The following is a 12,018-nucleotide window of genomic DNA, read 5'->3' on the forward strand; positions in this document are numbered from 1 at the left end:
CTCTGCTCTCCAGAAGATTTCCTGCCAGAAAGTCTAAAACTTAGGTGGAAAATATGTTTGTTTGGAACAAAACTTCAAAGAAGAAAAGAGATAAATTGGGTTATTTATGGAAAAACAACTTAAACAGCATCTGAAATTGCAGTACTACAATATTTACTATAATCATCTTCTTAACTACTTAGATGCAGATGCTTTACCTGAAAACACCGCTGTCACTTCAAGTGAAATACCAACAACTCTGGTGGATGCGTCAGACTTTGAGTGTTCCCTCTGCATGAGGTACGACTGCATTGACCTAGGATTACAATCAGAAAGCCTTTTTAGCTTTTGAAAACGCCTTTCATGGTATCAGAAGGGAAACCTGCCAGAGAATGTCTAAATCGTTACTGTGTTCCTTTTTGCTGGACCTTGCATCTGGTGAATCTTTACAGATGCGGCTTTCTCCATTATGCCTCCATTGCTTACCACTTAGAAGGTTTTCATTTTTAGGTTCTTGGATAAAACTGTCACCTGCTTCGTACAGAAGCAGGAAAGGAAGACGTGGCTTGGTCTAGTCACCCCTTTCCACAGTTTGGGAGTCTGAATTGTTATTGTTGGCAGCTCAGCTTTTCTGTTCTGTGTTTGCATATTCAGGTTGTTCTATGAACCTGTTACCACCCCCTGTGGGCACACCTTTTGCCTCAAATGCCTTGAGCGTTGCCTTGACCATAATCCACATTGCCCACTCTGCAAAGAAAAACTGTCCGAAGTAAGTATGTCATGCCCTAATTAACAAAGCTGCACAAAGTTGTGTTCTTCTGAAAGTAGAATTTATATTCTACAATTACAATACATAATTCTACAAAAAGAATGAAAGGGAAAGAAAACTCTGTGGGTATTTCCTCTGCTCTACTCACAGGCGGCATCAAAAGCAGCGTGGCCAGCAGGTCGAGGGGGGTGATTCTGCCCCTCTGCTCTGCTCCGGTGAGACCCCACCTGCAGTGCTGCATCCAGCTCTGGGGCCCCCAGCACAGGAGAGACATGGACCTGTTGGAGCGGGTCCAGAGAGGGGCCACAAAGATGAGAGGGATGGAACACCTTTCCTTTGAGGAGAGGCTGAGAGAGTTGGGGGTGTTGAGCATGGAGAAGAGAAGGCTCTAGGCAGACCTGATTGTGGCCTTTCAGTGCTTAAAGGGGGCTTTAAGAAAGATGGGAACAAACATTTTAGCAGGGCCTGTTGTGATAGGACAAGGGGTAATGGTTTTAAACTGAGTGTAGATTTAGACCAGATACAAGGAAGAAATTTTTAACGATGAGGGTGGGGAAATAAGTGGAACAAGTTGCCCAGAGAGGTGGTAGATGTGCCCCATCCCTGGAAGCGTTCAAGGTCAGATTGGACAGGGCTCTAAGCAACCTGATCTAATTGAAGGTGTCCCTGCTCAATGCAGGGGGTTGGACAAGGTGACCTTTAAAGGTCCCTTCTAACCCAAACTATTCTACGAAACAGGAGCAGCACAGTAGTACCCACAGCAGCATCAAGATGTGTACAGACCTCATTTGCTCCATAATATATTTTGTCATTTCTTGGAAGACAAGGAGGGGTTTGCTGGTGCTTAAAGCAATAGAGGCTTCCAGTATCATGTCAGGCTTATGCTTGGGGAGTCCCAGCCATAGCCCTGTTCATACTGCATCTCCAGTTTGTGTATCTACCTGTGGTGAATGAGGAATGGTCACTCCTTGGTCAGTGCTTCTGTTCCAGCAGACATAATGTTTGTCATACTTGGAGTACTTCTTGGCAGTAATCTGGCAGCTCTAGGTGAAAAGAATATATGTCTTCTGCAAAAGTGAGGAGGGGTTGTCTTGTCTTGGTGGTGGTACAAATTCTGCCAAAAAAAGGGCAGGGGTTATAGTTAAGTAGGCACTGGAGTCAACCACATACCCTAAAGTGGAAGTCTTGATGCATGAAGGCTGGAAAGGAGGAGGAATCAGTACCATCCTGACTAATGTGCTGTTTGGCCTTAGGAAAGGGATGGGTTGGGAGGAAGAGATGTTACTTGTTTTGTTGTCAGACTGAAGAGTTGACTCTTCCTTGCAGTTTCTGGCAAGCAGAACTTACAAGAAGACCGTCCTTACAGAAGAACTGATAGTCCGTTACTTACCAGAAGAATTATCTGAAAGGAAGAAAGTGTATGAGGAAGAAATGAAGGAATTGTCAAAGTAAGCTATTTACTACTGACAGCTGTTACAAAAATGTATTTTCCAATCTAAATTACTGAAAAATCTTCATTTGCTTATGAAAATGCACAAAATGAATGAATTTGTAAAGGAACCTGCCAGATGTTTTGTATTTTTGACACCTTTACAGATAAACAAGTAAAAATGTGCTTGGATGTTAGAGAGGCACGATGATACTCTAAAAATGAAGATCATTGCTTTTTTCTCTGAAACAATATAATAGATTTAAAATGTATAATGTATGGATTTTTTTCTGGAAATAGAATTCAAGTTGTAAATGGGTTATACTTCAGGTTGGGAAAAGTTCAAGGATCTGGTTTTGTCAATGACTTGTGGATCTTGTGCTACAACTCGGCTGAAAAAAACCAAACCCACCCAACATGCGATTAAGCCTGAAAAAATTAAGTGGACTAGTGGACTTCCTCAAAATTAAAGGGGTTTACTGAGCTTGGAAATTCTGTACCATCATGCTTTGAACATGGAAGTGGGTTAGAGGCATTGTTTCCTTAGTGTTTTGACAGAGAGTCCTGAAATATGTTTGTCTTGTAAAAATGACAAACCTCAACCACATACAGGTTTACGAAGAGCAAGTCTAAGGAAACCACTGGAATCAATGTCACATTAAGGGTTTATGCTGAATGTAGCACTTACCAGAAAAAGCCTGAATTTTTTTTCCTCAATTATCTTACAGTTTGAATAAAGATGTTCCCATCTTCGTATGTACCATGGCCTTCCCTACCATCCCTTGCCCACTCCATGTCTTTGAGCCTCGTTATCGTCTAATGATAAGAAGATGCATGGAAACTGGTACCAAGCAGTTTGGCATGTGCTTAGCTGACGAATTAAAAGGGTAAGGAGTTGAGCTGAGAATGTCCTGTTGTTGCAGAAGCTGTTGTGATGCTAATGGAGTACTACAGCACAGTATACTTGTCTCTCCAAACTACTGCAGTTCCTTCCAGTCCTGCATGTACCAATACAGAAGTTGCTGGCTTTTTAGTTTTGGTGCAAAGACGTTATTTTTATTGCTCCTCTGTTGAATGCATAGCAAGAATACAACTTATCCTGCTACTACAGACTCCTAAAATAGCACCTAATTGTCTGTGTGGTTGGAAAGCTTTCTAGCCTGTTTGTTCTGGTGAAAGTTTTCTGTCTGGGTAAGTTTGTTCCTCTGTCTACTCTATTTTAAAAGCCAAAAATAATGTTAAAAAATAAAAATATCCAAACCTTCCATAGCTTTCCTGCATAGGTGGTATCATTTGAATGAGACAAAGTATACCCTTGGCTGAGAAGTCTGTTTTGCTGCTGAATGTTGAATTTTGATGTTTGTCTTTACCACCGTGTTGCAATGTCTAAACTATCTGCAGTGAGTGGGTTATGTTGTTGTTCTATATGATCTTGCCTTTAATTCATTTTTGTGAATTCTGATACTGGTGTGTTTCCAGCTCCCTATGTGGAAACTGACTAGATGACTGGTAAAGGTCCCTTCCAACCCAGACTATTCTATGAAAACCTTCAGGTTTTTAAGTCCTTTATAGATAATAGGTTTTTGGGTGAAGGGGGTAAGAAGATGCTCATAGGGAAAAATACAAGGTGGTCTCTTGAGAGGTCTGCCTTATGAGATGTGTTAGGTAGTTGCTGTCTTCAGAAGGTATGTTGGCATAACGCAGATTGTAGAATGGGAATTTTTAAGAACACATTAGACAGGCATCCTCAGGAAGCAGCATTTTTGTAGGTGATCATCACTGGAGCTGAGAGGAGGGCAGTCATACTGGTGCCTGGCATCCTTTCCATGTCCAGTTCAGTTGTGGGTTTTTTTGTGGGTTTTATTTGTTTGGATTTTTTTTTTCCCTCCCAGACTGGATGGTAAGGTGGCAGTAAGAATACAGAAGATGTTGCAGCTTCCAGTTGGCTCTGCCTGGGCTTCATGCCATTTGGCATGCTGTCAGTGCTGCATGCAGTGAAGTTCAGGCTTCAACAGCAGCTGATGCTCCATGGTCCCTTTCAGGCTTGTTACCAATTTTCTGGAAGCAAATACTTGTAAGAGTGAGGACAAAATGACCCTAGGACATCACTGATAACTCCCTTTGCATCTGTGAAGGCTTGTGGAAGAGCCAAACTTAATTGGAGTCAGGCCTAATACAGAGGGCCAAGGGGTTATAATCCCAGAACTACAAGAACTGGTTTATTAGATAGTGTTGTAAAGGTTGTTATTTTAAAATGCAACCAGTGTGGTCAAATTTTGATGTCATGTCTGTTTTGAGTTACTAAAATAATTAAACTTTTTAACCATGGTAACTTTTAACAGTGAAGCACAGGAAGCCTTCATCTGTAGACACCTGGCAGGCTGTTGTAGCTTCTTACATTAAGTGAAGAAGTTCTCCTGTTTATTCAAAATTGCAAAATCAACTGGGAATACAAAAAGTGGGGAAACTTGTTTTGCTTCATCTATTAAGACATGGATACATACCTCCCTTGAAAAACAGTGACAAGACATGTTCAATTTATTACCTTCCTCTGTTTTATTTCTCCATTTTAAGTTAAAATTGGGAGAAGAATAATATAAACTTTTAGTGTGTCTGTACATTTCAGACCAGTCTCCAGGTGCTTTCTTGTCTCTCTTTGATTAAAGTCACTATCTATCCAAAAGTAAATTCTCAAAGAATGACAAAAAAAGAAAAATCATTGTTTACTTCTAGATCTAAATTTGGTATGAATGCCACTAAAATCATTAGTTTAAAACAGTTAAGTAGCTGTTTAAATACTTGCTTTTCGTAATCCCACTGGTAGAGCACCAGGGCTTAGCTGTGTGCAGCTATACTCCTCTTGCTCTTCCTCACTTTGTTCTGTGCAATGGCTGGGAGAGAACGGTTGTTCAGTGGTGAGTGTTTCCCCCTGCCCCACCACGATTTCTGGTAGAGTAGAAATGGGAGTAATTTCCCCACAGTGCTACTGTTTCTTCATCACTCCAATATAAGAAATGGCAAGCCCTGGTAAAACAAGCATTTCCCTGATGAAGCATTTATCAAATTCTGCAGGGACTTGGTATCTGGACATGAGACCAGGTACAGTACGTTCTCCTGCTTAGCAGTAGGCTGGGATGCAGAAATGCAAATGCTGGCAGGTTAATGTATCGTGAAGTCATTGCACAGTCAGCCTCTCCAGTGAACTCACTACAGCACAAATGTAGAGTAGGTGAGCTTGATAATTTAAAGTAGAAAAATAAAAATTGTTGCATGCTTGTTTCCAGAGCATGATTAAAACCTGTGCCTACTTCAAATATAACAAACGTGCTTTTGTAAAGAGGGTATTTGGATTTGTTTTGGTGGTGTTTTTTGCTTTTTTTCTAACTTGAAACAAGTGCAAGAAGAATCTTGCTATATATTGAAGCTTTTTCTTTCTAAAGCCTGTAATCCTCTGTTAACACCTCAGAGTAGGGGGATAGCCCTCCCAGCCCTGCATTTGTTCCTCAGTTTCTGGACTTTCGTTATGGTATCTTTACCCATCTTGTTTTCTTTGCAAACCAGGTGAATTTTGCCACCAGCAGCTGGCAAATCCCAGCATGGAACGTGCTGCATTTAGTTTCCTGTCCCTTCCCAACCTTCCCACCCCACAAATACACTCTGAAGATGCTGTTGCCCTGGACCTCTGAGGGAAGGCAGAAAGGGTGGGGGTTGTGTGACTTATGTGAATAAGCAGAAATGTATTATCACCAAAATAGGATCCTCTTTCAAATTAGAAGTGGTGAATTAGGCCCAGTATTTGACCTGATGTGTATAAACACTTGCTGATGACTTCCACTTTTATGCCCTTCTGTCATTTCAGATTTGCAGATCATGGCTGTATATTAGAGATCAGGGACGTAAAGTTTTTTCCTGATGGGCGCTCAGTTGTTGATACAGTTGGTGTCCGTCGTTTTAGGGTCTTAAGCCATGGCCAGCGAGATGGATATAACACAGCAAACATCGAGTATCTTGAAGATAAAAAGGTGATCTATGGCGCAAAGTTATTCATACCCATGTATTGCTGGATTCACTTAAACAGCCTTTCCTTGTTGCATTTCAAGCTAGCTGTGCATTATTTTTAAACCAATATCATTATAAATACTAAAGCTCTATTTTGAAAATCATGGAACAAACTTTGTCTCTTCCTTCCCTTTCTTCCTTTCTGCCCTTATAATTATCTCTGCTTGAAGTGTTACACTCCCTTCATGGATCTCAAAGTAGCTTCTGAGACTCAGATGCTAAGTGCTGAGGTCTGTCATGATGTGTAGATGAGGTCAGAGTAATGTTTTAAAACTGGTACGGACTTGAAACCCTTCTAAGAGCATGTGCCCCTATTGTTGGAGAATTGACTATTCTCTTCTGGCACTGAACAGAGAGTTGGCAGACTTCATGTGACCTCCAGGCTCTCATTTACAGAACAGGTGTGGGAGTCCACTCAAAGTGAGATTTTAGTGACGTGTAGTTAACTGTGCCTTACAAGCATCCATCAGAGCTGGCTGAGAGCAGAGAAATGCAGAGGGGAGCAGGTTTTAAAAACAACATCTCTTAAAACCTGCATCAATTGCTTGTGGTGGCCGTTGGCCAAAGGGTGAATTTTTGGCCATGCTTAACAGTGACTTTCTGGATCATCTTCCAGAGCATGTCCATAAAATCTGGATCCCTCTTAACACTGAGTTTAGTAGTAATCTCATGCCAGTTGATGAAGTCCAGTCTGGTCCTATAGCTCTTCAGCGTGCTCTCGTAGTTGAAGTGCAAGTCTGTAAAGTCTTAGTAGGGCTTTTCTAACCTGTGCAGGATGATGCAGTTGTTCGCCAGGGCAGGAAAGGCAGATCGCATGGAGATGCCTCCCCCTGTCAAAGGTTGGAGTAGGTAGTCTGCTTGGAGTGAGGGCTCTGCCATCTTTAAGTCCCCAGTGATGGGTGGTGGAACACAGGTAACCAAGCATTGTTTGTAGATGGTGCCAGACACCCACCTCTTCATAACTAGAGTGAGATTTTCCTTGTCTCACTTGAGAGGCTAACATCTGTGTTCAGCACCCTATGTCCATGTTATATCTGATGGTGAGAACAGTCTAAAGCTGCCCATTTTATCTGCTCTGGTCTAGATACGTACCTTAAAATGAGATTAATTGCCCTCTAGAGCTGTTTCTTCTCAACTGTGAAGGGCATCCAGAGCGTCTAGTCAGGTGTGCACCTGAGTAGCCCAATGAATCACATCATTGGTGTGTACAGTTTACGGGGGGGGGGGGGGAACACCCCAACAACACCAAACGAGAAAAAACCCAAACCAAATCACCAATTTGGAGTGGGTTTTGCTTCTGCTTTTTTGTTTTCCCTAATAGCCAATAGTTAGGTCTGTTCAACTATAACACTTTTTGCCTCAGCAAGGGTATGTATGTTTTGGGTTTTTTTTTTTTTTTTTTAATGGCCATTCCTGGTATTGGGAAAGCATCCACTTCCCCTGCTTCCTGCCTGCTCAGGTGTCTGCCCTCCTCCTCCTCCTTGGCTGTCCTGACATGGCCTTAATGCTTCTATAAAATACTGCTGGTCTCTTAAGTGCTGTAGACCCCCTGTCTCTGTGCTCGTTGGCAGTAGTGTTTCTTTTGTTTTGCCAGGTGATTTACCAATGTTCAGAGGTCCTTTTGTGACAGGAACTTGAGATTGTGGGTTTGAGATGATTAATACGATTTCCTAGGATTAGAGAGCAGATACTTCTGTTGTGCCAGCATTTTGGAATGGATATTAATGAGGCAGTAACTGCTCCAAGAAGTGTCACTTCAGAACACCCTAGGGGAGGGTAAAAAGATTTCAGCATCACAGGTTTGAAATCTGAGACTTACTTAGATAAGGACATTTGAACAGCTGTAGTCACTACATTATTTTGCTTCGTTTGCTTCTGGGGAAGCATATGGACTCCATGGTATCAAACCTGTTTTGTTCCATCTCTCTTCTTTTAACGATAAGGTTGAAGGACCGGAATATGAAGAACTTGTCCGTCTTCACGATTCAGTTTATGATCAAGCTGTTGCCTGGTTTACTTCTCTTAAAGACAATATGAAAGTACAAATTCTGAATCATTTTGGGTCCATGCCAGGAAAAGAACCAGAGCCACAGGTAATAACACTTTCCTACTTATGCAGCCTTATTCCATGCAGATTTTTTACGCAAGACTACTTCCTGACAGGTTTTTGCTCTGCTTTTGTACACTCTAAACTCTTATTTACCCAATTTTGATCTATTAGTATGAAGCACAGAAAACAGTTAATCAGTGGAAAGCAGTGTATCAATGAAGTTGATATTTGAAAAGATCAGTCCTAATAATGTGTATAGACAAGGAGAGCACCTGAAATTAAGTGTTTAGTTGTTGTTTGAACTGTTTTGTGACAACTTTCTTATCAAATAGAAGGTGGGAAGAAAGGTGGTGCACTTCAAGGGGCAGTGCCAGTTGAACACATGATTGCATGTCTTTCCATCTCTTTGCAGAGCAATCCCAGTGGTCCTGCCTGGTACTGGTGGCTCTTGGCAGTGTTGCCTCTGGAAAACAGAGCTCAGCTGGCTATATTGGCTATGACCTCCCTTAAAGATCGTCTTATCGCCATCAGACGCGTATTGATATTTGTGACTCGCAAAAGACCCAGATAACATGGACTTCAGTTGTGAGTGGGCACCAAAAACATCTCAAGACAGGTTGTTCTGGGGGAGGGCAAAGGGGGAGGGTTGTTTTTTGGGTTTTTTTAAAGATTCCTTCAAAAAGCAACAGCCCTTTCTGACTGCGTCTAGCATCCGTTGATTGCATTGGTTTGTTATCCTGGGTATTCACCAAACCTTGCACTCTCTCCTGTTGTCCTGATGAAATCTGAGCCTCTACAAAGCTGCGCTACAGTTAGAGTGCAGCTGATAGATGTGGATAATTGCTTCAAAGTACTATGGTAGAGTTGATGTTTCTAGCCTGCAAGAGAGTTAAGTACTAGAGTAGCACCATTGGCCTGCATGTGATTTGGATTTCCACTTGGTAGGAAAAGGAAACTGGACAGTGGATTGAAGAGGTGTTTCCTAGACTTTCTTGAAGGTAGTGAACAGAAGAGGAGTTACGCTGCCTGGCAGAAGTATGCATGAAGACTATAATCAACAGTATGCTCCGTTAGTGAATTGGTAGGCAGTCTGTCACACACCCACATCTCTCTCTTCAGGGAATAGCAGTCTGTGAGGAAAAAAAAAATTAAGCTGTTTGTGGTCAAGGCATCTGAGGATGTTTATCTGAAAGAATAATAGCTACTGAATAAGTACACTATTTAGTAGCCTTAGGTAATCCCTTGTGTTGTGATTTGTGTGTTGTAGCAGATTGAGTATGTATAAAATGTTTGGAAAGGTGTACTTTGGTTTATTTGAAAAGAAAAATCAAAGTAATTCTGGCTGGTCCTATTGCTAAATTCAAATCAGACAGTCTCCCTCAAGTATGGTAAATGCTGCTGTGAAATAACAATTTCGCCCCAAGTACGAGGGAGGCATGCTGCAGTTTACTCTGAATGCCTGCTCTGCAAGTGAGACTGGCAAGGATGAAACATGGGGAGGTTTGTCACCCTCCTGCCTGCAGTGTCATGCCAACCTCCCATTACATTGGGGTGATCTCTTCTGAACGTGTTTCAAACCGAAAGTATTGTAGTTTAGTACCAGTTGCTGTATGTGATGGAAATCAGTCCACAAGAACACCATGAAAGGAGGCACAAACCGAACCTATAAAGGCAAGTCTCAATGCAAGCTTAAGTCAGGTGTTAACCTTCATTTGTCTTTTATGTTTTTATATATTGTTTTGTTAATATCTAACTTTGATAGCTATTAAATCGATCACTTGTCTGTCAGATGATCAACATTTGTTCAACTGCCAATGAAATAACTAAGTGTTACCAATTCAATTGGCGTAGCTTCCTATAAGTAGAACTGATACTACCAACAGGGGGGAAAAATGTTGACTTGAATCTCCATGTGCTGCAAGCACAGCAAGACCAATGTAAAGACTTGTTCATGTGCAGAAGTCTGGTAAGAAGAAATTGCTTTTTACCTAAATGGTCAAAGTGCCTGGTTTCTTTCTTAGGTTTTTTTTGTCCTTATTTGTCAATGAAGATGTATTTAAACTTTTTTTTTCCACTTTGCACATGAATTCTGGAAGAAGACTGCATTAAAATGCAGTGATTGCGATATATTACCTGCTCTCTTTGGGTATTGTAGTTATAACCTGTGTGGTCTGGGAAACAAAAACAGTTTTTTTTCCTTTCAGCAAATGGCTACCACAAATGGTTTCTGTAACATACCCTGAATGTACTGTAACTGCCTCTACCTTGAACACGCCTTTTCTATTTAAATAGTTTGTAACTATATTCTCTGAATTGTGAAGTGCATAACTTACAACCAATGATGTCATAACCTCTACAGTAGCCTTCTGCAAATTCTGCTGCCATCACCAAAATACTCAAAATTCAAGTTGAAAGCATTTCCTCCAGGATTTGAAGACAAGGAAGTCACTGAAATATAAAGGAGTTGTTTTATGTATGAGGGAGGAAATGTCAGAAGTCAGTAGGTCTTCAGCCCACCATCAGCTGAGCTACTGAAGGGTGGTTTCACAAAGTAATTCTCTGACCAGAAGATGGACTGTATTTGATCTCGCAATCCTTTCTGTTCAGGTTCCTGTTCTTCCCATCCCTTTCCATGCTGTGTATTTCTTCTAGACCCACTTAATCTTGCTCCTTCATGTGTTTGGCCTAGTTTTGAGTATTGCTAGTTTAGCTGCGAGGGGACCCTGATGGTATTTGTATATTGCTGGTCCCTGATCTTAAGTGTGCTTAATTTACATATAGGAGTGTGTTTAAGAAAAAATAAAATCAAGGTGCTAGTTAGTGTCTTCTTGGCTTTGCCTCAGTAACTAATGTGAATATTCTTCTTTGCAAAAGTGATTTTTCAAGATATCTACTTTTGAGGTACTTCTGAGAGGAAACCCTATGGAACAAGAGAGATTGTTTACTGCTGTTCTGTAATGTGCAAAGACACATTTTACATCGAAAGCGACATTACTATGTTTGTGAAGGTCTGCATAATTAATGGAATGATAGTTACCGAAGAGAATACTGAACTGTAGAGGGATTTTTTTTAGTCAAGGTTTAAAGTGGTTTGTGAATATTTCAGTGACTGATGTTTTGGATAAATGATAACAACATAGGATTTGTCTGTGTATGGATGCAAATAATCATATTAGCAGCCCAAAGCTGACATTTCTTCCAAAACATTGAATGCTGATTGAATAGCGAAGCTTTAATAAATAGAAATACAAAAGATCACCACTGCCCTGTGGTACTTGCTTTCTAAGGGAAAGTACCAGTTTTCATTGTTACCAAATTATCTCTGCCATATAATCTCTACAGCATCCAGTAGTACCTCATGGGAAAAGCTAGCTATGTCATTTCTCTCTGCGAGGATATGTCCACGTTACAGCCGATCTACACTTAAGCGTAACTTGTCGCCAAGGTACATGTGGAAGCATTGGAGCTGAGCTCCTGGAAGAGATAGATAGGATTTGTTGCCTTTCTAGCTCATTACACTTTTCTTGCTTGCTTTCCAAGCAAGGATGCTGGGATATATGATGAGTCTTTTCACTGTGGTGAATGTGGCCCTTCTTTATACACCGTAAAGAGGCCAAAAAAAAAAAAAAAATCCCTCTACCTCTACACCTGTTGTTCACCTGTAAAGCTTCAAGCTACAAAATTATATATATATTTTAACCTTTTTTTGTCTTTCAGAAGCATACTAATTGT

General features: G+C 41.0%; 1 protein-coding gene across 2 annotated transcripts in view; it reads left to right on the forward strand.

The window, feature by feature from the left end:
• The window catches only part of LONRF2 (LON peptidase N-terminal domain and ring finger 2), a 35,823-nt gene extending 24,732 nt beyond the window's left edge, over positions 1–11,091 (forward strand). The window contains exons 6-13 of one of the 2 annotated variants that reach the window (XM_080377291.1): positions 183–279; positions 634–748; positions 2,075–2,196; positions 2,906–3,064; positions 6,037–6,199; positions 8,180–8,329; positions 8,699–8,871; positions 9,232–11,091. In XM_080377291.1, coding sequence (XP_080233417.1) covers positions 183–279; positions 634–748; positions 2,075–2,196; positions 2,906–3,064; positions 6,037–6,199; positions 8,180–8,329; positions 8,699–8,857 — 965 coding nt within the window. In that variant the 3' untranslated portion in view covers positions 8,858–8,871; positions 9,232–11,091. Of the gene's footprint in view, positions 1–182; positions 280–633; positions 749–2,074; positions 2,197–2,905; positions 3,065–6,036; positions 6,200–8,179; positions 8,330–8,698 lie in introns of both variants that reach the window. The other variant, XM_080377290.1, reaches the window with a different exon arrangement.
• Positions 11,092–12,018: the final 927 nt, after the last annotated feature.

Source organism: Falco punctatus, assembly GCF_963210335.1.
Source record: "Falco punctatus genome assembly, chromosome: 2".
Classification (NCBI taxonomy): Eukaryota; Metazoa; Chordata; class Aves; order Falconiformes; family Falconidae; genus Falco; species Falco punctatus.